Source organism: Amphiura filiformis, chromosome 12 (assembly GCF_039555335.1).
Source record: "Amphiura filiformis chromosome 12, Afil_fr2py, whole genome shotgun sequence".
NCBI lineage: Eukaryota > Metazoa > Echinodermata > Ophiuroidea > Amphilepidida > Amphiuridae > Amphiura > Amphiura filiformis.
The window spans coordinates 32,724,066-32,751,511 of NC_092639.1; the positions used below are offsets into that span (position 1 = coordinate 32,724,066).

At 33.9% G+C, this 27,446-nt stretch overlaps 1 protein-coding gene and 1 non-coding gene across 2 annotated transcripts; one reads left to right on the forward strand and one right to left on the reverse strand.

Annotated features, from left to right (window-relative positions):
• The first annotated feature begins 2,108 nt into the window (after nt 1-2,108).
• LOC140166079 (tyrosine 3-monooxygenase-like) lies at nt 2,109-26,479 on the forward strand. Its single transcript, XM_072189461.1, is given in 15 exon segments — nt 2,109-2,437; nt 7,839-8,081; nt 10,472-10,646; nt 11,777-11,865; nt 12,099-12,166; nt 12,547-12,597; nt 18,942-18,976; nt 18,979-19,039; nt 19,696-19,742; nt 20,522-20,657; nt 21,592-21,661; nt 22,692-22,748; nt 23,432-23,527; nt 24,070-24,203; nt 25,634-26,479. Coding segments are annotated over 15 exon segments (1,491 nt in total). The 5' UTR covers nt 2,109-2,377; the 3' UTR covers nt 25,803-26,479.
• Nucleotides 22,027-22,134, reverse strand: LOC140167053 (U6 spliceosomal RNA). The gene has a single exon (XR_011860915.1). It is a non-coding gene; the product is annotated as a U6 spliceosomal RNA (small nuclear RNA).
• Nucleotides 26,480-27,446: the final 967 nt, after the last annotated feature.

A 27,446-nucleotide genomic window follows, 5' to 3' on the forward strand; every position in this document is an offset into this window, starting at 1 on the left:
ATATGTCAATGTTTTATCCAAACAAGAACAACAGCAAGCAAAAATCATTACTACCAGTAAGACGGTTTTGACGTAACCTAAAGATAAAATGGTATAAGTTTATGAATGACACACTCCGGGTGACACACACTTGAAATGTTCACACGTCATTCATCAATACCGGTATCTGATTGGTCAAATCTGTTTGACCTCATCACAGTCAGTAGAATACTTTGATTTATTCGTGAGATACTAAATTTATACCAATTTGCAATCTTTCACGCCCTTCCCATTGTCTCTGCTCTCACTCCCTATTTATTTATTTATTTATTTATTTATTTATTTATTTATTTATTTATTTATTTATTTATTTATTTATTTATTTATTTATTTATCTATTTATTTATTTACATTAGATAAATTTCTCAACTATAAAATATAGTAGCTAAATATATTATTTATTTATTTATTTATCTATTTATTTATTTATTTATTTATTTATTTATTTATTTATTTATTTATTTATTTTTTCATTACCTGTTCATTTATTTATTTATTTATTTATTTAATACTTATTTATTTATTTATTCATATTTCAGCTATATACATAAAATACATACAGCTGACTTAGCCCATTTAGCAAAAGCTATTACAAGGGGTGTCCCTTAAAATATACATAAACAAATTCACAAAACATTGACAAATTAGGAGAATAATAACATTGTTTCAAAAGCAAAAAAACAGGCAAAGAGTGAACAACATAGTTATATAGAAGGTGCACAGCATAAATGATGATTGCTTTTGTTTACCATCATTATAATCAAAATAAACATTTAAAACGCTTTATGTAAGTGATGTTATTTCTTGACAGACATGCGTATTTCCTAGTTCCTACATATAGGTGGCGAGAATTCAGCCGTACACGTCACTATAATTACAAAGAAATGTCTTAGTTCTTCCTGAAGTTATTCAATTTTGATCATTACTACCAGTAAGATGATTTTGACGTATAAACCTAAAGTGCTATAAGTTTATGAATGAGGAACGCGTCATTCATCAATACCGGTATCTGATTGGTCGAATCTGCTTGACCTCATCACATCACAGTCAGTAGGAATAGATTTATTCGTGAGATACTAAATTTATATCAATTTGTAAGAATCACGCCCTTCCCATTGTCTCTGCTCTCACTCCCTATTTATTTATTTATTTATTTATTTATTTATTTATTTATTTTATTTTTTTTTTCAATTTCCACATATACAGCTGAGGAAGCCCATTTAGCTAAAGCTATTGGTCATCCCGCAAAACATACGTAAACAAATTCAATAATTGGAAAAAATGTACTTGTATGTTTATGTTTGATCTATTTATTTATTTTTATTTATTTATTTATTTATTTTTGTTAATTAATTTTTTCACTTTATTCATTTATTTATTTATTTGTTATTTTATTTATTTATTTGTTATTTTATTTATTTATAAACAAATTCACAAAACATTGGCACAGTCGTAATAAATTAAAAGCATTATATACATATCAAATTATTTAAAAAGCAAAAATGCTTTAAAAACAGGTAAAGAGTGCCCAGGATACCTGTGGTTTAAATTGCACCAGGGTAATTGGTAAATGATGATTGCTTTTGTTTACCAAAATTTTAATCAAAATAAACAATTTTAAAACATTTTATGAGTAACGTAATTTCTTTAATCGAGTAGCATGCATATTTCCTAATTCCTAATACATGTAGTAGTGAGAATAAAGTCGTACATGTCACCCCGGCATGCCACTCAGTGACAATATAAAGAAAATTGTTTCGATTGAAGAAATGTCTTTAGCAAGAGCAAATTTTAGCTAGAGCAATTAAACATGATATATTTCTCCCTCAAGTTATACAACATTTGATTAATACTACTTGTATGTCAATGTTTTATCCAAACAAAAACAACAGGAAACAAAAATCATTACCAGCAGACGATTTTGACGTAACCTAAAATGGTAACTTTATGAATGACACACACTTGAAATTGTCACACGTCATTCATCGATACCGGTATCTGATTGGTCGATTTGTACCTGACGTCAGTGACTGAGCCAAATTTGCATAACTTAATAAGCTGAGTTGAAACATGTCTGGATTCACAAACTACCAAGCCTCCTGGTATCTAAGACGATCAAGAGAGTTGTATCACTTGCCTAGTGCATGATTAATTATTTCTTCATCCAACCAGCCAACCTGTTGCATGCATACTTCTCTGTTGCTCACCAAGAGCTGTTTGTAATAAAAGTATTGGGTTTTTAACCGAGTCAATCTAAGATTCCACGCGTGTCAATATTGGTTTTGCCATCATCTGTGTGAGATAACTGATTGATACAAGCAAGGAGGATCAAATCAAGATGACCACACGGGCCATAATTAAGCCTAGGCTAGTTAGACGTGCCAACACATTTGAAGGGGTAAGTAGAAATGAATTTGATCTTTTTTCGATTTTTATAAAGTACTGATCTTATTTAACTCTCTCATAGTGTGACATTTAACATGTTTAATAAAGATATTAGATAAATCATTTTGAAAACGAAAACCAGTATTGTCGATGAATAGATGAGGAAAAACATTACCCTAAAGAAAAAAAATCAGGCCTTCCTGCCAGGCCTCTTCTTTCCTATAATAATTCACCGCTCTGTTGAAATTGTTACTTTATATTATGAATTGTTCTATGGTGAAGGAAAGATGAAGAACGAATACCATACGCCTTTGATGTTGTTGATCACTTGTGATCATTTTGTAACATATCATGATTATGATGATTTGAATTTTAAATAATGTTTTTCGATTACCAACACAAAACTAATTTTCTGATATGTTATCTCAATATTCAAGAAGTCCGTAACATGAATTGACGTCTTCAACACAGAAATACTTTTTTTACACTTTCGCTGGAATCACTGAATAAATCACCTTTAAATCAAAAATTGTATACACAGTGAGTCAATAATGAGAAACACATCGTTACCAGTCACTTTCACCCCACTTAACCACGCACTTTTGTCATTTAAACATAATTTTCAAAGCATATGAAAAGCCTACTTAGACCAAGAAAATGTTGCCCGATTAAGATTTTCATGCGTGCTTTTTTTTTTTTTAATTGAAGAACCAAAAAGTAATTTGTCCACGTCGTGTAACTATATTATAACATACCAGCAAACTCCGTTTATATTTTGGGTTTTCGGTTTTGGTAAAAACGCTTTAATAACATTAAATGCCGGGTTATATAAGGTCATTAAAACGTTTTGTATGAAAACACACTGCAAAAATATTTTTTAAATGTTTTCAAAATGTTATTGAAAAATATTTTCAACAATAATTTTTTGCCAAATATTTTGTCAACACTTAAATAACGTTATGTTAGAATGTTTGCAGTAAGGTATCAAAAAATGTTTTGGAAAAATATGAAAATGTTTTATACCCTTTATATACCCTTTATATAAACCAACATTTAAACGTTTTCTGACAACCTTTTCTAACCTTTTGCGAATGATGTCGAAAACGTTTCGTGTTTGCTGGGACCGTATTAATATTATACCAATATAGGTTTAAAAGTGTTACTAAGGAAATTGTATATTAGTTTGCTATATTTAAGGCTTCTTTGTATAATTTTACAGGTGGAATAAACACGTGCGTGTGATAATTAAACGTACTTTATGGAAAAGCGCATCAAAAACACTTGAAATGCCAAAGTTGCTTTTATATTTTCAATTTCAGCCACGCAAGATAGGACAATAAGTGCATCAAAAACGCTTGAAATGCCAAAGTTGCATTTATATTTTCAATTTCAGCCACGCTAGATAGGAAAAAAGTGATATACTTTTTATTTTTAAATTTTATTTTATATTTGGATGATCATTAAAAATACAACAACATCATAACGTACATGATGAACTTTAATTTATTATTGATATAAGTTTGCTAAATTTTATTACTATATGGCATGTTGATAAGCATTTTGGCATATCTCACGCTTTCAGAGCTCAGAGACAACATGACAATAGAAGCAAATTAATCAAGTTTTTAAGGGATGGGGTATGAACATTTGGACAGTATTTATTGTGGGACATTAAAGCACATCAGACATATCGAAATGCATTCTGAATACGAAGAATGTCCTTCTGATATCAACTAATTTAGATTTTTTGAAATTCGCAATGTAATACACATTTTATGATATTTAACAGTACTCGAAGTAAACTTTATAAATCTGATGATTTATACTTAAAGTGTATATGTAGGTGGGATGAAAAGCCGACGACCAATTGAAAATTTTGACCTTTCGTATTGAAGATATGGATTTTTCCCCAAAAAACACCAACAAAATTAGGTCTTTTTGGGAAAAAATCCATATACCTTCAATATGAAAGGTCAAAATTTTCAATTGATCGTCGGCTTTTCCTCCCAGCTACATACACTTTAAGAATATATCATTAGAGTTATAAAATTTACTTCGAGGACTGTTATATATCAAAATGTGAAAAATATCAAATTTTAATAATTTGTCACAAAATTTGTATTATATCGTGAATTTCAAAAATTAAAATTATTTGATATCAGAAAGACATTCTTCGTATTCAGAATGCAATTCGATATGTCTGATGTGCTCTCATGTCCCACAAAAAAATACTGTCAAAACGCTCATTCCAGATCCCTGAAATCTTTGAAATGAACAAAAAACACATTTCAATTCAATGCATTAAATTGAAATGAAAGGATAAAAACATTTCGATTCATTAAAAATGAAAAAAAAAATCAAACATTTCGATTCAATTCGCTGAATCAATTCCTATTCCAAAATACCTAAATGCAGCAAATAATTATAGGTATAATTGGAGATAGAATTATAGTTTGCGTCTGACGTTCCTGTCAGTCAAACTTCCCACGAACGCTGATTTGGTTGGTAGCGCGTAAAAGGACTCATCTTGTGCCGATCCATATGAAAAGGTTTGGCTACAAAACGTAACGATTCTCTTATAAATGCATCTAGTTTCCACCTCGATACACCCGAGTACACAGATTTTTCCAAAGCACAGCGAATCTAGCCTCTACACAATGTTTATACTACACGGTTGAGTGCATAGCATCATAAGAGCTGTGTGAGATCATTCCGCAACATTGCGGAATGGTGCAACTTTAATTGGTCGTTACCACCGCAAATTAGACTTTTTGAAAATTATTTTTGTTTCATTGGATACGGATGAATAAATTTGCTTTGCATTCTAGTTTCAATGAAAATCAACCTTATTTTAAAATTGCAGTGGTAATAAATGATACTTTTGCGTTGCGGAATGATGCTTTTAATCGTAAAAGCGGTACTCAAACACTGCTGACGAAGCTACACGTTATAAAATATGAAAATTTCTGGTGTTTATATTTTGAATAACTTATAAACTTTATATTCACATGCATAATTTATTTCCAAAATTTTACAGTACAGAGCAGTTGCTATGTTTTTAGTTTTGCTGCTTTTAGTCAAGAATATGCAAATTTATGCAAATTAGGATGTTTTTCTAACAATGAACATCATTTCCTCAGAAAAAAGTATGTTTTCAGAAAATATAGCTTTTTAGCTACAATATGAGACCAAAATCACATACTTGACTTGATTTTTAAATTTTAACAATTTGGGCGAGGTTGCTTGGAATTGACCGAATATCCATTGATGATGTATGACTTTCGACATATCTATCAATAGTTTATCGATATCATACAAGTGTATATACAATGATATAGAGTATAGCACTCATAATCAAATATGCCATTATAAAGTTCAGAGATGATTGACTTGTAAAATTGAAAAATAATAATAATGCAGGCATTTCAGTGATTTGACGTCCGTGGTTAATTTTTTGGCACAACCCAAGCTTTCAGAGTTCAGAGATTCAAATTTTCACCACTTAAGTTTGAGGCTCTGTAGTATATAATAATAATATCTGAATAATAATTTGACAATTAGGTACAAATGTATGTCAAAGTTTCCCCGATTTTAAAACTTTCCGCACATACTTATTTGACAATCAATTTTCAGCAAAATTTATTTCAATTTTGACATCCTTAAACCAAACCTTACAGCTTTTCACAAAGTTCAATTCAAGAAGAAGTTTAACAAATATTTTTTAACTGCCCGTGACCAGGGAAACGGTGCTAAACGGCTACGGAATATACGGGGCCTACTGTTTATTCGTTACAAGACAATAACTCAAAAGCTATGCATCACATTTTAAAACTGAAATAGCAAAAAAAAGCCAATTTAGTTCTGTAAATCTTGATACCTCATTCGTCTGAATAGCTCAAAATTTGTAGCCATGGTAACTCCTTGAATACAAAAAGATTCAGAATCAAAAGTTGCACTGTCAGTGTATACTATTACATTCTCTACGTGACTGATCAAAGATGACCTGCGGTTAAGTTTCGTTTAAAAAGGTAATGGAAATGCATGGTTTGGAAATACTAACAATTTGGAAAGTAGAAAATGATCATTATGTTTACAATGGGTTTTTTTTGTAACCATAACATTTATATTAACTTGTTAAAGCATATCGTTATTGTATTATTTTATCGGAGTTAAGTTGCGTTCAAGAGTTTGTCGAATTCCTGTAAATGATACTAATGGTCCTCATCACAGTAGGGATACTTTGATTAAGTTTTGAGGAAAGAGATCAATTTGCAATCTGTCACGCCATTCTCATCTAACTTTTTATAATGCGTTCAAGAGGTAGAACACTCAGAATTAAGTAGGCTTTTGAAAGCTCGAACCGTCATGTGCTCGAAACAAGAATAGTTTGAGGTTAAGTTGCAATCGATCAACAGTCTTCAGCTTGAATAGGGTACAACGACCATCATCCAAATTTCCCCACCCAATATTGGGAAACACTTCATTTGATCATGTTGATTGACGTTATTTCATTGACGATGAATCATGGAATGCAGACTATTATATGATACATTTCAGAGGAATGGTGAATTGAATTTTTAGCAAATAATGTCAGTAACTAAAAGCCAATAAAATGAGCTTCGTCAAAAAATATATATGTCTACCGTAATTATTGTGTAAATCTTTACGTAATTATTGTTTAAATTGTGTCTTTTCTTGACATTTCGGCAATATTCCTCTTTTTATTAACAGTTTTATTGAAGTGATTTATATTTTGAAATAGCCAGATGTTAACTTTTTGTGACACTAAAGTGAATAAGAGGGTTATTTTGAATCGTCAAATTTAATAATATTATCATTTTTCATTAATTAAGTAAATGCAAAACAACAATAAATAAATACGTATTTGGCCCTCCCATCTTGTTTATCATAAATTGAAAATATGAAGGAATTTAGGAATATTATGAAGCCAACCAAGTTTAGGCATGTAAGCAAATGAAATGGAGTGTTTCGTTTGATTAAATTCCCAAGATCAATGAAGAACAGCATGATATGCTTCTTGTTCTCTTTGGCGTTCCACATGGTTCTATCTTGGGGCCTCTGCTGTTGAGTTATATGAACGATCTTCCGTGCCATATAAACAAGCTCAAGCTCAAATTTGAAGCTTAAAATTGGACATCATGATGCGTCGTGTACGCAATTAATTAACCATAACCGCCCAGGGGCTACAGATTTGTCCATCTTTTATCCCACGTGGCCGGCCATCGTACACATTCCGCGTGGGTCCGTGGTTCAAAACCCGACCGACCAAAAACGACTTTTCTCTTCATATTCCTAACCTCGACAAAATGCCTGCAGAGGGCGTTATGTTTAAGTGAACAAGAACGACAGAAAAAACGCATTTCATACGTTTTTCATTCTTCCTCTCTGTTAAGAGTACTATATATCCAACACGGAAGACCAGTTTGATAGAAGATGCAAGGAGAGACTCGGTCCGGACATCACTGGGATTTGATCTTACCATCCCACCATATGCAGGGACTCCCACAGAAAATGACGACGTGTTTGATGAGGATGAAGTACCTTCTGTGGAACAAATTAGGAAAGTCTGTCTCACATTCTCATCCAAGGATGGTGCTGGATTTGGTTCCTTAGCGCAAGCACTTAAAATTCTGGAGGTGAGTCTATCTCAACCCACTGCAAGCCGAAAACCGCCCAAGCTGGTGCCTGTTCTGCTCTCATCCGTGTCATCCAATGCCTGCATGCAAAACCTCATTATTTCAACTCTTCATCTTCTGTTTTTGCCAACATACTTCGTGACCTAGTCATCAGCCTCCACTGTTCAAAGCTTCCATCTTTTATCATTTTATCGTGACATGTGCCATACCCATCTCCACTTCTTGTTTGTGAATGAGATGTCTAATTGAACCATCGAGATCTCTAATCCATTTGCATGTTTTCCTGTATTTGCATGCATCTTTTTATACTTAGTGGTGTTTTGAGCGTCTGCTCCGTGTTTCTTGTCATGGCCCATGTCTTTGCTCCATAGGTATTGCTGGAGCATCATGCATTGGTCAAATACCCTAAATCCATTTAACAGATTGTCTTTGGAGGACCAGTTTGATGTAAACTATCATGTAATGTTTAGCACATCTCTTCCGTAAAGGAGTTTATTTCATTTATTTTTGAACAGTTCAGATATGACTTTACATTATGTAACGCTTGGAATTTTTAGTACAGGTTCTCGGCGGCCTATATTTCCTTCCTTATGTAAAAATTCCTTATGTAACATTAACCCCGATATATTGAGACCCATCCGTGATTCCGTGTAACAATTAACGTAAAAAGACTCTTTCCAAGGTGAAAATACAAAAACGTGGTACTTTCAAGAGTGATAAAAAATAAAGCTTCCAAATTTAATACGTTAATTCATCCGGATTTCTCTCAGCTCCGGCATGTCCGGGAATATGATAAACTATATACATTGCCAATTACAACCTTTTAATCATAAACATATGCATGATTGTTACGCATTCTTGACGTTTTTCAACGCAGTAGTTCATGGCTATTTACAGTTCAAAAGGTTCTAAAATGAGTAATGAGAAACATAATGTAAATGTTGCTTTGATAGTCATGACTCCTCAATAAATGGGCCAGCAATCAAGATCAATGCGGAGGGGTTTCTCATTTCCCGTGGTTTATTTAACGCGGCTGTGTACTCAAGACGTTGCTTCTTTCGCAAAATTGAGTTTTTTTGATATTTGTTACTTTGTTATGTTTTTTATAAATACAAGGAAAGAAAATCCAGATTTATAAACTCCAACTGCGCTATTTTATGGATTTTATTTCACTATTTCATTCGTGTTTGCAATTTTAAAAAGAGAAAATCTTTGTTGTATCAGCGAGGTACACGCGCGCAACAACGCATCGCGCTGCGTATCGCGCAATTTGTTAACGCACAGATACGCTACGCATACGCGACACTTATCTGCATGCGTGGCGCATCCTTTGGAAACACTAATTTCAAGTGGTCAAAATGGCTCCGTTTTAGCTGATAAAATGTGGGTTTTTTCAAGTTCTCTCCCTCGATTTGAATATCAAGTTATGAATGGATTTCGCTCAAACTTCTCAACGGGCTGTGGATTTACCCGATGTTCACGTAATATAAGGTAGAAAAACGAAAACTGCCGCATTCTCCTGTGAGATTCGATGAAAGGGCAAAATGTGACCACTTTAAACTTCAAAGGCCATTATTTCAATGTTCATTTTCTCGGTAAAATGACGATTTAGGTACACGATAACTCAATAAATACAGCATCTATAGGTAAGCAAATATGATCATCGTAAAAAGCATGATCGACTCAAGAAACGGTTTTCTCATTTTTTATATTTTGGTCTATTTCCGATTTTAGGCATCATTTTGTGCAAATAGGCGTTTGTGAATTTTAAAAAGTTCATTTTGATGCCTTATATGGTCAATATCGCAAAAACTAAGGCCAATATCAAAAAAATAAAAAACCGTTTTTGGAATGGAGCCTCAAGATTGAGCTAAAAACAAAATAAAATATTTTGGAAAGAGTGTTTTTTGTTATGATGTACCTAACAAATATTGCCAAAACTCACCTTTTGTGATTTTCTTCATAATTGTTGTTTTTACCCCAAATCTGTATTTATATTAAGATTTATTGATGTCTTGCCTTTATAAAAATGTATACTTTTATATGTCTTGCGCGAATAATTACAAAGTTATTGCACTTTTACTACATGCATGTCTGAGAGTACACAGCCACCTTAAAGGCAAACAAATGGATCCAAACATGCAAAATGACGAGGAGCTGTTACAGAAAATATTAACCTCATTTATCTAAATAAGGTAATTTTGTCTTAGGCAGGGATACCAGCCTATCATTCATATAGGCTACCATTATTCATGTAGTGTTAAACCAATACACACACATATTCCACTCTTTGTTTATAATTTTCAGAATAGTAAAAAGCCCCAAATATCAATTAAAGACCTGCACCTGTCTCTTTTAAATCAGTAGGATTATTGTTTTTTTGTTTACAGATTGGTCATATGACACTGGCTCACATTGAGTCTCGGCCATCGGATTCTCGTCAAGGGGAATTCGATTTCTTCGTCCAATGTGAAACTAAAAACGGTTCCTGTCGCAAAGTTGTGTCCAATTTAGGCAGGGTTGTCGAGTCAGTAATGGTGCAGAAAGAAGAACTGACTAAAAAAGGTAAGATAATCTGATATCTGATACGATAGCGTATCTAATGGGGAGGCAATGTGACCCGTTCACACAAAACCTGAAACATATCGGCAGACTGACCATTATACGTTTAAGATATCAAATACTAAATTTCAAATTCGGAAATTGTAATTTTGCGCGTGGTTGTGATAATAATTTATCAAAACACACACAAAAAAAAATATTTAAGAAAAAAGATAATTCTTTGATCAAAAGTTGCATGTTGTCTTAATTCCGTTAGTGACGAGCATTTAAGAAAATTTACTGCTGTATTTATTGGAATTTAGTTGAAAGATTGTACCTTATCTTCGGAACTACCGTACCCAAAAATGGTGTAATTTACTTAACTAATCAATACTTGGCGTATGCACGGATTTTTAATTTTCACAGCACGGATTTTAAATCTCACTGCACGTTAAAATAGCCTCTGATAAAGATGTTATCAAAAAAACTAATAATTATATTTGACATGTTCCGGGTTTTGTGAGAATGGGTCACACATAATGTGTAATGGAGGCATAACGGTCTTTGGTAACACGCATGGCTCATTCGTTTTCGATTACGCATACCAGACATATAGGAAGAGGAAAAGATTAGGGGAGTATGAGAGGATGTTTTAAGGGTGGGGGAAACTGGAAACCAGTTGTGAGGCCAAGATGGGAATGCCCTTCTCCTTTTTTCTGATGCTGGCGTCAATAGTTTTAGCAACAGTTACTTTTACCAAAGAAGATGCTATTACGTAAGATTTCAGCTTTAGGCTTCAAACTAATGTATAAAGAGCAAATCTAATGTGTGATGACTTTGGGGTGAGTGTCAGCTAGACGGTTAAGCTATACTATATGAGCTAGAGCAATTATTGTTGTCTTTGAAGACACATTTATCATGTTTATACTTACATCAAGTTTTCAATTCAATTCAAGAAACATTTATTTCACAACTTCAAAAATACATAGTATAAATGACAAATGCCATAATTTTCAAACCAATTACAAGAGTACAAACGAAAATACAAATACAAACAGGACAAGACAAGACATTACAAGTGTGAATTAAGATTTTAAAAATGCTTATTTTGTATAATTCATGTTCCATAAAATTTGTACCTGATTTTCTTTCAGATATGTGGTTCCCAAAGCATATATCTGATCTGGACAAATGCACACACTTAATGTCCAATTATGAACCAGACCTAGACGACGAACATCCGGTAAATATGAAGTTTTCAAAAACAGTTTTAAATTTTTATAAAAAATGTCTTTTTAATGATCAATTATATCAGTGGATCGGTGTATGTTGGTTATTATTTTATGTGACTTAGTACAGACATGGGACTGATGATCCAGTCACCTTTGAACCAGTTTTAACTATTTATTAAAATAAAATAACATAATGATAACATTGAACTTCCTTTCATGCTTATCTTCTTTAATTATTTTCCAGGGCTCAAAGGACGTAGAGTATGTAAGAAGAAGAAAAAATATAGCTGGCCTTGCTTTCAAATATAAATAGTAAGTGTTTAATCGTTAAGTAACATAGAAAATATTATAAAACCTAACACAATAATATCCAAAGAACAGTAACAGCACCTATTCTAGACGTGCTTGAAGATAAAGTGCCAATGGAATAATTATAATAATATTGTTTTAATTTGAATACAATGATGAATCTTGGTGGATGGCAAATGTTGTCAAATGCAGCTCAAAGACAGTTCCACTCAATTTTTAAATGTTATTTGAAGATCACCAAGTGTCAATTCTGATGCCTGTGGTCATTGATTGAAGCACGAGATGTGAGTAAGCTATTATAAAGCAAATCATGCATTTCCGAAAATCTCACCATATTAACATAAATAACAGCAAAAAATCTGATTTTCTTTTTCTTTAATCAGCGGTGAAACACTTCCTAGCGTAGAATACACAGATGAAGAAACTCGAACATGGTAAGTAAAATGTGATATTGTTACGACTAACTAAAACTAATTTATTTGATAGACCATCTGGCTGGTACGAGTATATACCGACATGACCAATATGACAAAAAAATCTAAAACAAGTGGCTTCACATGGAATTTGTTAACAAATTTGATACAATAGCATCAGTAAATCAAATGAGAGGCAGTGATCACAAACTATGCAAAGAAATAAGCTCTAAAACATGCTGAATGAATCCAGATTATACGTTAGAATGTCGTCTATGCTATTCTTAAACTTAAATTAAATCCTGATGGTTCAATGTAAGAACAAGCACCACAGATGATGATTTAGCCTTTGAATGAAAATAATTTCATATCAAATTTATCAAATTAATGACACAATCAATAATTGATCAAAGAATCCGCAATGCAACATCACAGAATAAGGTTGATAGTCTATTTTATTACTCAAATAAAAGTCAAATATTGCGGTGAAAGGCCACAGCCGGCACTTGGTCGTGTCACAATACGCAAACACTCCCACCTGTTAACGGATATAGCGAATGAATACACGACCAAACAACGGTAGCAATATTGCTTCCAACCCAATCAAGGATCATGTTACGCAAATATAGTCATCTTTTCTTTTGTTTCTAATTAAAGACATCAGCTATACATCTCTCGTGGTTTTGTATATTTACATTTATCATACGTCCTTGGTTAATAAACTGACGTGAGTAGAGACTATTGATTAGTTTGTAGGTATGTATACGCATGTATGCCAAGGTTTGAGTCTAATTAAAACTGGAGATCGCCACTCGGCCATCATGCTCACTAAGCCATTGGCGTTATTATTTTTTTGGACATTAACGAAAATTGTGTTCAACAGATTTATTAGCTGTTCAATTCTTCTGTATTTGTGAGGTATAAAGTTACACCACCACCCGTGTCATTTCAGAATAAGTTACTCGTTTCAATTATAAAATTATTCTCAAAATAATCATGATTATTGATAGAAACCAAACAAAATATTGCTCATTCCAGGAAAGTCCCTTAAGCGTTGCCCAATGTTTGTATAGGTAATTGCTAACTGAAATTGCTATTGGCTATTCTGATTTCAATTAGAAAAGGTTGCCTCACTGTCAGCTAACCAGATTTACTTTAACCATGAGCTTAAACCTAGTGTAGCATTGATTCATTATTATATCATTTATACTACACGGTGTTATAAGCTAAGCAAGAGCGATATGATACCGTTTACTGTTAGCAACAATGGGTGGTAATCCAGGGCGTGGAAAGCCTACACTGCTAGCGACCTTGCATGCGTGGTTATCCAGAGAATGGAAAACGCACACTGCTAGCGACTATACCATGACTACGCTGGCGACCATGAGCGGTAATCCAGGGTGTGGAAAAGCTAAACTGTTAGGGACAATGCATACTAGGAAGTAGAAAAACTGCGTAATAATAGTATAAACTTTGGTGTAAAAATATGTTTCAACATAAAATATGTTTCAACATTAGAGTCATAATATAGCCTCCTGTTAATAAAAATGTAGAACGCATTGAAGAATAACAAACAAACAAAAATCAAGAATTCAAACAAATTTTTCATCGCCTATCTGGGGCCATCGTATCGTTCACTACAGACTCGAAGAAGACAAATTACCAGGTTATCACGTAAATTACAAGAACACGAAATGTGGATCGAATGTTACCATATGCAAGATACCCTGGGGCAAATAGACATACAAAGACTAGAAAAGAAGCTGCGTCACGCACTTGGTTCCGTTTTGTTTGTCTATAGATAAAGTCTGAAAAGTTATCTAATTGTTAGGGGCTTTCTTCTGAGCTAAAACTGGGCCTGCCATTATATAAATTATATTTATTTTAAGTTCTGATCAGGATATAAATATAATTGTAATTTTTTTAATTTTTTCAAATTCAAATCCCCTCTGATAAATGCATTTATATGGTGAAGGTTAATAATTTAAATAAAAAGAAGAAAATATTATCTATCTGAAGCAGAAAAACAAATATAATTATAATTGAAAATATTGAATTTGAACCCAGTGCTGTATATCGTTTCAGGCAAAATGCACTTGCTTGCTACGAGCTGGTACCAATCAACAAAACCTGCTTGGTATTCTGTTGGTTTACATTATTATGTCTTCTTGCGCAAATCCATGCAAAGTAGTAAGTTTAGGAAAAATAGCCCACAGGAATTATGCAATTGAAGTTCTGTTTCATACATCTGGCTTCAAAAACATTTCAATGAGTTTAAAATACTAGATACGTATATAGTTAACAAGAGTTCAACGAGGTGGGAATTTTTTTCGTGTGTTTAGAGCAAATGTTTAAATCAAGAGTTCAACGAATTTGAAAATAAAGTAAGATCATTAAAAATATGAAATTATTTTGTAAAATATAAAGTGAATTGATCTGTTGTATCAAACTGTTGTTGATAATTATCTGATTATTTTCATAATGTCAAAGGCTCGTAAAAGTTAAACATATATATCAAGCTTTCGTCAGCATTGGCAAGTCGATGAGCAGTCAGCTTTGATTTATTAAATCAACGATTTTGTTCCAAGGCAAGCTTTCTTCAGGAGTAGCTCTGACTTCTGAAGTCAAATATTTTAGTTCAAAAGAAACAAACCTCAGAACTATATTAGCCTAGAGCTATGTGAATCATTAATTTGACATTATTTATAAATGACATTAAAGAAAATGTTTCTAGCGTTCAAACTCTTCCACATATCGAGAAATGCTCACTTTATGACTATATCATTGTACATGTATAATTGTAATTTAAACGACTGGGGTAGATATTATTTTTTTGTATAAATATCGATTTTTTTCCATTGTATAAAACGATAAAATTACAATATTGGACATGAAAGGAATTATCTTCTCAAAACTTCTACGTCCTTGGAAAGGCAACAGGCTCATCCGATCAATGGAATGTAATACCTAAAATTGCTCCAAGCAAAATCTTATCGATAAATTTCTCTGCAACAAGTCTTCTAAAAATATATCTGTAGAAAATTTAGATTGAAAAGTGAAGCCAGTGCCGCGCCGATCCGTGTGTGGAAATAATATTGATAAAGCGTGATATAGGCCGGTCGGGTATACGGCGGGCCACGGATATGATGTAACCCGGGGTGCTTCACCTTTACTGCCTGCGATGTATCATTAAATAATGAACCCCAAGAGGCATAATGCTGTTACCCCCGGGCTGGATAAACAAACATTCAATATCATTGTCATACATCATGTTCATATTGGTCCCTGGATCAAACACTTTTAAGTAGTTAAAAGTTTCTAGGGTAAGTGGTTGTGGGATTAAGAATATCCTTCCTATAGTCGGTAACAACGTTTTCTTCTTATTGAAAACATTTTAGCCGACTCCTGAAGCAAATATTTTTGTCTCACCTGAGCGTTATTGTTTCGGTGTACATTGCGTTGCTACATTTTGATTAATAATATATATTTATTAATTGCATATTATTCGTGTAAAACAATCAACGTTGACTGTCGACCCAATAAGTGACGATAAACAATTGTTATTCTACTAAGCTTTCTATAATTATAGTGAAGCGAAATCATACATTTAAGTCAAAGTTACTGTTAACAGTGAAAGTTTTCAGCACATTTGATTGTAACAAATAAATTATTTGTTACAATCAAATGTGCAAATTATTATAATGATGTCATTGAAAAATTTCCATACCCTGATTACTATACGCAACATACGCAAGGTCGCTATAGCAAAGTCGGTTTTCCACACCTCTAAGTTATTCCCATCTGCATTCCTTCTACTGTTATGCCTATACTGTCACATTTTTCTTTGCTCTTCTTTCTTTTTTTCTTCTGGTTTAAATACCTTCTCTGTCTCTGGCCCGAGGGAATGGAACAAACTCCCTAAAGCCATCAGGGAGTCTCCATCAATTCCAGTTTTCAGGAAGAAACTGAAAACTCACCTTTTCAGTTAGCTTCTTTCTTGTTCCACTGTGTTTCTTTTTTCCCCATCCTTTCTCTCCTTGTTCAGCGCCTTGATAAATTTTAAAGGCGCTATATAAATACCTTTATGTATGTATGTATGTATGTATGTATGCTCTGCTTCCAGTGAATTCACTTTCTAGTTTTAACTTTCTTACAATTCTTCTTCAACTCCTTTTATTCACTCCTTCTCCATTGTTTTTCCCCCTATTTTCTTTATTTAGTATTTCCGATCCCATAGTTCCTTCTTTCTCCCTCTATATAATCTGTTTCTCCTTTTTCCTTTTCATCCAATTTTACATCTAAGTTTGCTTCTTACTGTATTTTTTAACTCAAATTTTCTATTCATATCCTTTCCTTTCAAGTCATTTTTTGTCATTTGTTTCGTTTTTTTCCTGCCATTACCTTCCTTCTTTTAAGAGCATCGTTCTTCTCGTCGCAACATATGCCTTTGAAAAAGCTCGTCAATACCTTTTCTATGAATTAGAAGAGTCATTATAAGGTATTCAAATACCTTACAATTCTAGAATGAAGCAATGAATTCACGTAAGCTTTGATCATGTCAGAAACTTAATGAGACCCCTCGCACCAAAACAACCCGTGAATCAAAGTTTGCCATGAAGACGCTAAAATGCCGTAGGCTACGTCTTTTTTTACGGTAGTTTCTAAAAATAACTGACAAAAATCAATTTTCTAGCGACAACACACATATCACGGATTGGAATCCCTTCCAGGCCGGATGTATAGTTGCGAGATGATGTCCTTATTATCGGTATTAACACTTAGGTTGTGTGAAATGAAACGATTCAATAGACGCTTTGCACTTGTTGAATTATAATTAGTGGCTTATGAAAGAGGTACAACGGTTAAGTAATTGTTGATAAGCAGTTTTATTCCTATTTCTAAACAACAAACGATTGAACTTGAATCAAAGCTGCACGTGTATTCGACGTAAAAGGTAGTACTCGCGTTAAATTTCACATACCGGCCTATATATCTGGATTTAATTTTGGGTCTGAACATTCTATCTCTTTATCTCTCTCTCTTTCTCGCTGTCTCGGTAAAAGAGGACGAGGTTGTTGTTTTAAAAATACAAAAAGATTTGGTTTGTTGGGTACCGTTTCAATATTGCTCGTTAAAAAGCAAAATTGATTTATAGTAAACGTGACCTTGAAAATGTTCTGCTAAGTCTAATGACACAACTCAGAGAACATCTTCACTGCACAACAGAGAGACGGAGAGACAAACAACAAAAACACTGTGGTGGGATGGGGAGGTAGAATGAGAGACAAAGAGAGAAGCTATTATCAAAATAATAATCAACATGATCAATCAAACAATTATTAAGCATTATCTTGGGAGACAGAATACTACCATTAAGAACCAATTACGAGTATTGTTTTATGTAACTATATCCTATAATTAAGAGTCGTTATAACCAGAACTTAATGAGAATTTAATGACATGAAAGATCGTTGTTTATGTAAACACAATAATTACCTTCTCGTTTTGTTATATAACAGTTATGTGTTGTGCAAATACCTTAAAGGAACCCGGACTTCTGTTGAATGCGATTTTTAAATTTTTTATGAACATAGCTTTACATCCCATTTGAGAAATTTCGATATTAGAAAATGATTTGTAGTTTATTCTAGCAAAATTAAAAAGGTCCAATGACCTCATGATGAGAAATTCCGACATTAATGTCATTTACTTCCCCCCTTCAATTAATGGGTTGGGGAGTATTTCAAGCAAGAAACTGACGCAGGCACTTGGTAACAATATCATGTCCTCAATTATATCGTATCGATGACCGATCAATACAAATAATCATGGACCTTGCACTAGTAGCCTCAAATTTCCGACTTATTTCGTACTGGGTCACGTGATAAAGATTTAGAGGACTAGGGGCAAGATCCAGGTAGCTGTTCAGTTAAACCAGATACCAGAGAACTCTTACATAACGCGGTATATAAAAGACAGAAATGACATAAACAAGGACACAAATATTGAGTACACGAAAATAAGGTGTTTGAACACACGTAACATTATATGCGTTTTTATTGACATCATTTAACCTTGATCTAATTTCCCTAAAGTTGCTTCCCTCTATCAAATGTTCCAGATACCTCAAAGTCGATCTCCTCCTTAATTGAATCTCGATTTCAACCGAATTCTTCCGGTCATGTTGGTGATATAGTGTCATCTTACTAAACGAATTTCGAAGTAGATCTGTGGTTAACCTCAACGGTCCTTTAAAAGTATCAGTTAATCAAACATCAATTGCGACACTTTCTATCAGTGCCCCTTTAATACCAATTGCTAATCAATATTTTATTCCTCTCGATTTTCTACACCTGCTCTTACAGGACTCATGTTTTCCGCAATCTGAAACGTCTCTTCCCACGCATGCCTGCCAGCAGTTTATAGACGCGTTTGCTCAACTGGAGAAAGCGGGAATATACAGGTCAGTCTCACTCATCGCCGTTAATATTGCTTAAAGTAATACTAGAGAATAGTCGTCTATTAAAGGCACTATCGAGGATGTGGTAAAATCAGAAAATATTATTAAAGTCAACGTTGGCAGTTTCTGTAGCAGCTTCATTGTTTTCAGTACGGCTACTTTCTCCCCTTTTTTGTATATTATTCACTTCAAAGAGAATTACAATATAATCTTCAGGTTTCAGCTACTCCTACAAATTTGTAAGTTCTACGTTCTTATGGATATCACCGATATGCCTTTAAACAATGACTAATCCGACCACGGGTAACGGATCCTTTTCAGGTCAATTTTCCGCATTGCAAATAGCAATGCCTTCCAATTTCAATTAAGATGCACAAGTTAATATGTCTGACTGACAGAAAATCAGATAAATCTGAAGCAACCCAAATGTCTGCCGGGATGTCTGCATTATCTTCGGGCTTCCACAAAATCCAGTTTTGTTTATTGTTGTTGTGAACTGTCGACATTTTTGTAAACCATAGGTCGATAAATTCACCCCAAATCAGGTACATTGAACTTTCCCCGTAATCTGCATTCAAGTAGCAACCTTTTCCTACTTTTTTGTGACTTATTTGCAATGTGTTTTGAATAATGTTTTATCTATATCTTTTCTAATACAGGGAAGACCAAATACCACAACTGGAAGAAGTGTCACAATTTCTGAAAGGTATGTATTTCATATAAATTATATCGTTTTCAGAATGCTATTCGTCGTTTACTTAAATCATGTTACGCAGAGCACGATGATCAGGCATCGCCGTTAACCAACCCTGTATGTCCCCCTCTGTAGTTCACTTACCATGAAGAACAAGTATATTTCACTATTAAATAATTGCTATGCTGCCCTCTAGCTCTAATAATTCATACGTAAAGTGGTTTTAACAAACAGAGGAATAGCTATTCGGCACTTCGCAAATATAATCTACGATATGTATGTTGTTGGATTGTATTTAACTAGAACGCATTTCCTTGGCAGAGTTAAAAATTGAATGTTTCTTTACCATTGTTGATCCGGTTAGAATGAATCTGGGCAGAACATCTTAATTGGCTAATCGAAATGTAAGGCATTAGGCAATGCGTCCAATGAGGGGGCATCGATGCTTTCACATGATATTGAGTCATTTTGAGCGTCAATGACCTTGATCGCTATTGCCCACTTAAAGTGTCCTTTTAAAAATTGAATAACATAATAGAATTGAGTTATTTTTACATGACGAAAACGAAAACTGCACCGGTTGTCTGAGAAACTCCCGTACATAACAAAAAAAAGTTTTGCCTAACCTATGTCGTCTTGTCAGACGTCAGCTGCATCTACATACTTTATTAGAATTGCATGTTCAAACAGATCGATTATTGTATCAAAAAGTCGCTCGTCGTCAAGCCCCTGGTCATGTTTTTGAACATTTAAGTTTCTTTACTAACCGCAAAATATGTTTCAATTTACAGCTAAATCTGGTTTTCAATTGAGACCTGTAGCAGGATTGTTGTCAGCTCGAGATTTCTTAGCCAGTCTAGCCTTTCGTGTATTCCAAGCAACTCAGTATGTCAGACATCGTTCGGTGCCCATGCACACACCTGAACCGTAAGTTTCTATCATATTTCTCTAAATCCTCACAGCTATCCCGCAATGCATGCACACTGTTTTTGCATTTTGGCAAAAATTTGCCTTAAATATAATGTCCATTGAATATATATAACTCACAAAATGACCGGAAGAAAATCGGTAACTAGTCAAAAAATACGAACTTTTTGATATGTAAAATCATCCTTGTGTGCAAAATATTCAGTGTAACTTTTCAAAGCCAATTTGCAGCATGAAAATAACAGTTAATTCAAAATGCTTTTGGCCTACCTCACAAAAAGGGGGGTGCACGACAGATCTTCTGTGATATTACGCTTACAGACTCCTTAAGCAAATCGGTTTACAAACGTTCAGCTGCAAAATGCGGTAATAACTCATTCAACCATATGGCCAAAAATTCTTCCAGCATGACATCTGTTACCAACTGTTAACATTTGACCAACAATACATCAGGTGAATATCACTTTCTGGAAAGCTAAACCAAACAAGGTGATTTGATGTAAAATGATTCCCCATCTGTGGGCCATAGCCCTTGGCTGTATGACAAACTGTTATAAACTGTTCATTTCATGGACTAAAGCAGTCAAGAAGAATTGCTTGAAACTGGAAGGGATCTGTAGCGTATTGAATACACAGAGCGGTATTATTTATAGATGAGTTGACCTCAATGTTTATCAACAAAGGCAATGGACTGGTATATCGATATGCTTGAGCGAACTGCATGCAACCACCACACTAGCCTTATTGTGACGTGGCGGGAGTTTTATAAGCTTGGGCCCTGAAAATATGATGCGCGTGCATACTGCCAGGCAAAAAACAATGGAAATTATAATGATGCGTGCGCATACTATACCAGGCAATGACGTCAGAAGTCAACTTTATCTATACGTGGAAATAATTTTACGTTAATTTATTTTTTGTTTGTTTGTTACAGAGACACATTACATGAACTTCTTGGTCACGTGCCGATGTTAGCAGATCCTAGCTTTGCACAGTTTTCACAGGTAAGTAATTCAATTGAAGTAGTTACAGTGTGTCTCAATTAAAAAAACCACTACCCAACTTTGAACCATTTTCCCCTCAAACTTATTTATACTCAATGGGCAAAATATTTTGCATATAAAACTGTACTATCTTTGAGGAAAAAGGTGCAATTCGCACTTTGCATTTCTGAGATAGGGTACTTTAGACAATATGAGCCAAAATCAAGCTTGTCAGATACCGCGAGTCTAAAATTGGTAATCGCGGGAATTTTAAACTGGTCAATTCCAACACGTGGCCACGCGTGTTACTAACGTAATTAGAACTTGATTTATTTGGGCATCGTATATGAAGTCGTTAGAAAATGATAGTAATAAAAAAAAAGAGACAAAATATGGAACGCTTCACGATTTTGCGTGTCATCCTTAGCGCAGGGGCCATGCTAATCTTCTCTGTATCGTTCCAATTTTAGTATATGTGCTGCCGAAGCAAGCACGGTTAAATGAAGGATGGACTTGATATATATATCATCAAAACATATTGAATATATATTCATTAGTGTCGTAACGTTGTTATAACGTTTTACCATTAATAACTAACTGAGGGCACCCTACATTCACCAACAGGTATCACCTGTCACGATTCACGTATTCCGTTTAAAATACCCGCCTCTTAAAAACCATAGTATTTGGGTGCCGAATCGCACACTAGCGAAAGTTCTTTGCTCTTTGTTCACTCTATAGGCTAGTTGCAAACAAAGATGGATATTTTATGCTTCAAGAAGCACGGAATTAGTGCTAATGCACGCTGAACTTATTTGGTCAAAGGCCATTTAGGGGTCAAGTGATGAGGTCATTGTTGATTTAGGGCACCAAATTAAACATTTTTGTCATTTCTTCATGCACATGCTTTGATGGATTTCAATAGGACTGAGGTCAAACCGTTGAAGTCATTTTTCAAATATGTTAATTCTTCACAAGCTCAGCTCTTTCTGGTTCCGTAATCAAAGAGGAACACCTGTAATTAACTTATCTTCTTGTTTCTTCTTGACAGGAGATCGGATTGGCATCTCTTGGCGTGTCAGATGAAGATATCACAAAACTGTCAACGGTAAGTCAACGTATAGAAATATCACAAATGCATTCTTTGCCAAATATCTGAAAAAGTTACTTCCTCGTTTCTTGGTATATAGTTTCGTGTTGTAGTAGGCATATTCTTTTTTTTTAAATCTTTCATTCTGTTTTCAATCTGATTTACTCATCGAGTAACCATGGTAACGTGACATCGTATTTGGTAGTTTGTATTCTTGACCAAATTACACTACCATGATTGAAAATAAGCAAAAAAACGAGGATATATTGCAAAATACTTTAGAGCATTTTAATATTTACACAAACAATATGACTGTGCATTATGAATATTCAAATAATTTAATATATACGTGAACATGGAAAAAGAGCAAAAATATTTCAATTAATGATGAAAGATTCATTTTGGTATAATCAAATATATTGGGGACTGAAGATGTCCAAGAGAATACTTGATGAAAGCTTCCTCTCGGTAAGCAATTTCAAGTTTGTGGGAAATAAGAAAAGTTAAAAAAATATAATCTTTATTCAACACACCGAAAGATAAAACAATAAGATTCATTATCACAAACCTAAGGCAAGTAAGGCAATATATCTTTGAAAAATGGAATAACATCAATAAATTGAAAAAAACTATACTCATAAACTGACAGAATGTATCAGCTCTGTGCTTAGTTTTAAACAGCTTTTTGTTTTCAATTTCAGTTGTACTGGTTTACAGTTGAATTTGGTTTATGTATGCAAGATGGTGAGGTTCGAGCATGTGGTGCTGGATTGCTTTCAGCTTATGGAGAGTTGCAGGTAACGTGAAAATATATATCCCACTTTTTATGGACCCGTATATTGAACCTTCCACACAAAATGGTTCTAGATTCAAGCGCTTCCCTGAAGTTCCCTCTGAATGGTTCTATAAAAAAAAAGTAGTTCAAGTTTTCCGAGCTTTAAAGAATCCCTTTGCAAATGTCAAGAGCATTCTTTAGATTAACATTTCTTTATTTGAGAAAAGAGTTCTTTAATATAATTAACACATTAAGTAAATAATGCGTGGTTCTGAAACAGTGAGATCAAGTGACAGTGCAGATGGTATGAGGTTTTCTTTTGGAAAGAGGGTTGAGTTAGGAACCCTAGCAAATGGTTCATAAAAGCCCGAAATCTTTTTGCCTCAAATATCACTCTCAGGCCATCGTGATCTTCGCCGACATTATTTATTCAAAACTAAAGATACTGAGCTGCGAGTGGTTGATTTTTTAAAAACTGTTTTGTGAGATGTTGAACTCATTGTTAAATTAGCATTCTTGTAATTTTTGTTAGCATTGATATTTATATTCTCCATCTTTTTACAGTATGCTCTATCTGATAAACCAGAGATTCGAGAATTCGATCCAACCAAAGTAGCAGTGCAAGAATACCAAGACAAGAACTACCAACCAATATATTTTGTAGCAGAGAGTTTTGAAGACGCCAAACAGAAGTTGAGGTAAGTAAATACTCTTAACACAAGTGTTACACGTTAATGAATGAATGAATGTATTCATTCACTTAGTTAATACTACATCATCGGTTCCCTAATTCCATTATAGATTCCCCATTTCAGATTTGAAGAAAATGGATAAAAATCGGGTAAAAAGATTCCCATTTCAGATTTGAAGAAAATGGGTAAAAAAAACCAGGGTAAAATGATCATAAAAATCCAATTTGATTTTTTTTAATAGTGAAAAATTACTCTGAAATAAACATCACAAAATCTCTATTGCCGCCTGAGCACAAATACAGAAATTACAACATGCCATATTTAAGATGCAACAGACGTTGGCTGTAATGACAGTAAAATTAATTAACATCAGGAGAGACAGAATCGCCCAAGGTTCAACACCACTAATTATCTATTTATTACACGGTTTTCAATGGGAAAATGGTTAATTTCGGGCGGAATATTCTCATATTCTCGCAGTTAAACAACGCTACCAATATCAGGTAAAACTAAATGATTTAGATGCCAAATGATCAAAAACTCAACATAGATTGACCTGAGACTTTTCTTGTTTTAACGCACTGAACCCGTGAACCGTAAAGATCTTACAATGGCAGTGCGCCCACGAAGCTGAAAGTTACAATAATTATGGTAGGGCGATTATTTACTAAAAACCGATGTTGTGGGCATAACTTTGGGTAATATTACAACAAAAATGAAATGACATATAATGAGAAAAAATATACCATTTCGAAGCATCAAACCCTAAAATGTACTTTTTTGGCTATAGATAACTCATGGTCAATTTCAGTGATTTCAAAGCAGTCTTTTAAGTTACTCGTCATATTTCCATGCATCGCCCAGGCCTATATTAGTGGTATATAACCCTAAGTATTTTCATAAAGCAAAATTATATCAACAATATACCCAATCTCTTCATAATTTTACTCGTATGCCTACATATCCCTGGTTTCAAATATTATTCGAAGTGACACAGGAACAATGAAAAACAATGGAAAGTTGTGCTGTAACAACACCAAGACTTTACATTGAGTAAAATGAGCTATTCCAGTTGAAATCCATACATGACTTTAAATTCCCACACATGGGGTGTAGATTTCAAATGGAATCACCCATTCGGGTAACCCCCGTTTGAAGTTCACATTCCCTGTGTGGAAGATTAAGGTCATAGGGAGAGTGTGCGTTTCTACTGGAATAGCCTAATAAGGTTGCTGATCCATATTTTTCGATAAAAGATATTGCCACTCATTATATGCATATCACTTTCAGTCTTCAAAAATATTAATGATCTCTGTATACAAACACGTTACCACATAGAGCATTTTGTAAGAATAGGTGAAAGTTTGATGTCATTTTTGTTCGGAGTTCCCCTCTTTATTAACTGTATGTTTTTGCTGGTTTTTTTCTTTGAATAGGTCCTACGCTCTGGGGATGCCTCGTCCATGTAATGTTCGCTACGACCCATACACACAATCTGTTCAAGCCTTGGAAAAAGTAAACGATGTACGAGATGCCGTCTTGGATTTGAAGAACCAACTGGACACCGTCACATCAGCGTTAAACAAAATAACAATCAGAGCGTAACACAAAAGCAAAGTTACATTACAGACTTTATAGTATTTAAAAGAGTGGTATTTTTCTGCTCATTTCTCATTTAAAACTTTACATTTAAAAGGATGAAGAAGAGTTGCACCTTTAAAACTTTTTAAAAGAGTGTCGCGAATTCGCACCCTTGAATCTTCTTGAAGCAATACCGTATGTCGCTTCTATTATCTTCACTACTCAGCGATGTGACCTCACACATCTTCATACTGTTCAAATGAAATGCCAAGTGGAAAATTGTAATTGAAGGATAAATTGTTTCCTTATTTTGTTAGTATTATAATAAGATTGAAATAAATGTTTTTCTTTCTTTTCAAGGTAAAACTCTATTTTTATATAAGATCACTCTAACGATCAAGATTTAGTTCTGAGTAAATTCACACAAAATGCTTCAGGGACAGAAATTAATGTTTTTCAAAGCAGTTCCTCTGGGACGAATATGGTAATTGTAATGATTGTCCAAATCTTGATATGAAACGAAGACGCAATGAAACAATTAAAATCAGTAATAAGTATGAAGAAATATTGTACAAGCAACAAACATATACAAAACCATCCACCCAACCCAATCAAACACCCGATCAAACAACCAATACAACAAACAGCACTACACAAAATTATCTCCAGTTTTGGCGAATCCCAATTTAAAACCTAAGATTGTCTATAAACCTCTGCATATTTAAACTTTCATAACATACTTCTACGCCCGTTTTAGGGCATAATAATAACATTAATATCGAAACGGTTTCCAAAATGTACCAAAATCGCTTGCCCCCTCATTTTGGCCTGCCAAAATATATTTCCCCCCTATAATTCACCGTGCACTGCGGGGTACACATAATTATTGCACCACCCTTAGCATGCTTTGCGATAAGACAAACCACCCATACATATTATTGTACATTTGGAAATGAATTTGGAGAAAACCTTCTGTTAATAAAATACTATGCTGAGCCATCAGCCTGGGTGACTCACGATCCAGTAATTTCAGATGATTGAGCTCAGTAATACATCAAAGAATGTCTTCCAATTCATGAAAACAATAGATAATGAGCTTATCGGATTAAAAGCTTAGAGGAAAGGTCTTGCTGCTCAACGAGTGTTTGTAATTATCAGAAGGTTTTCTCCAAATTCATTCTCTAATGAATGAGCACAGACACACTGACACCCAGACATACATATATACACCAAGACAGACAGAGAAACAAACTAAATAGCAAACATTATACCATAGACCATGTAGACTGTAAAAAGACCTTTTAAGATAGACTTTTTACAGTCCATGATTTAATACACACCCCAACCCATTCATATAACGAGCACTATACTTACACCTATATGCGCACTAACAATATAACCACCAACCCTTTTACAAAACGCGTATTTTCGAGATAATTTTTGAGATAATTGTCCAATACTATGAAACGGGAACCACAATAAAATGATTGAAATCAACAATTAATATTAATATGAAGAAATGTTGTTGATATATTTTTCCCCACATACAAACAAACAAACAACTTACACATACAACCCATTCATATAAATTGATGAAGCACAAAACTCAGCCAATAATACGCACATCTCCACTCTTAACACCATCACACACCGTTCACAGCTACAACA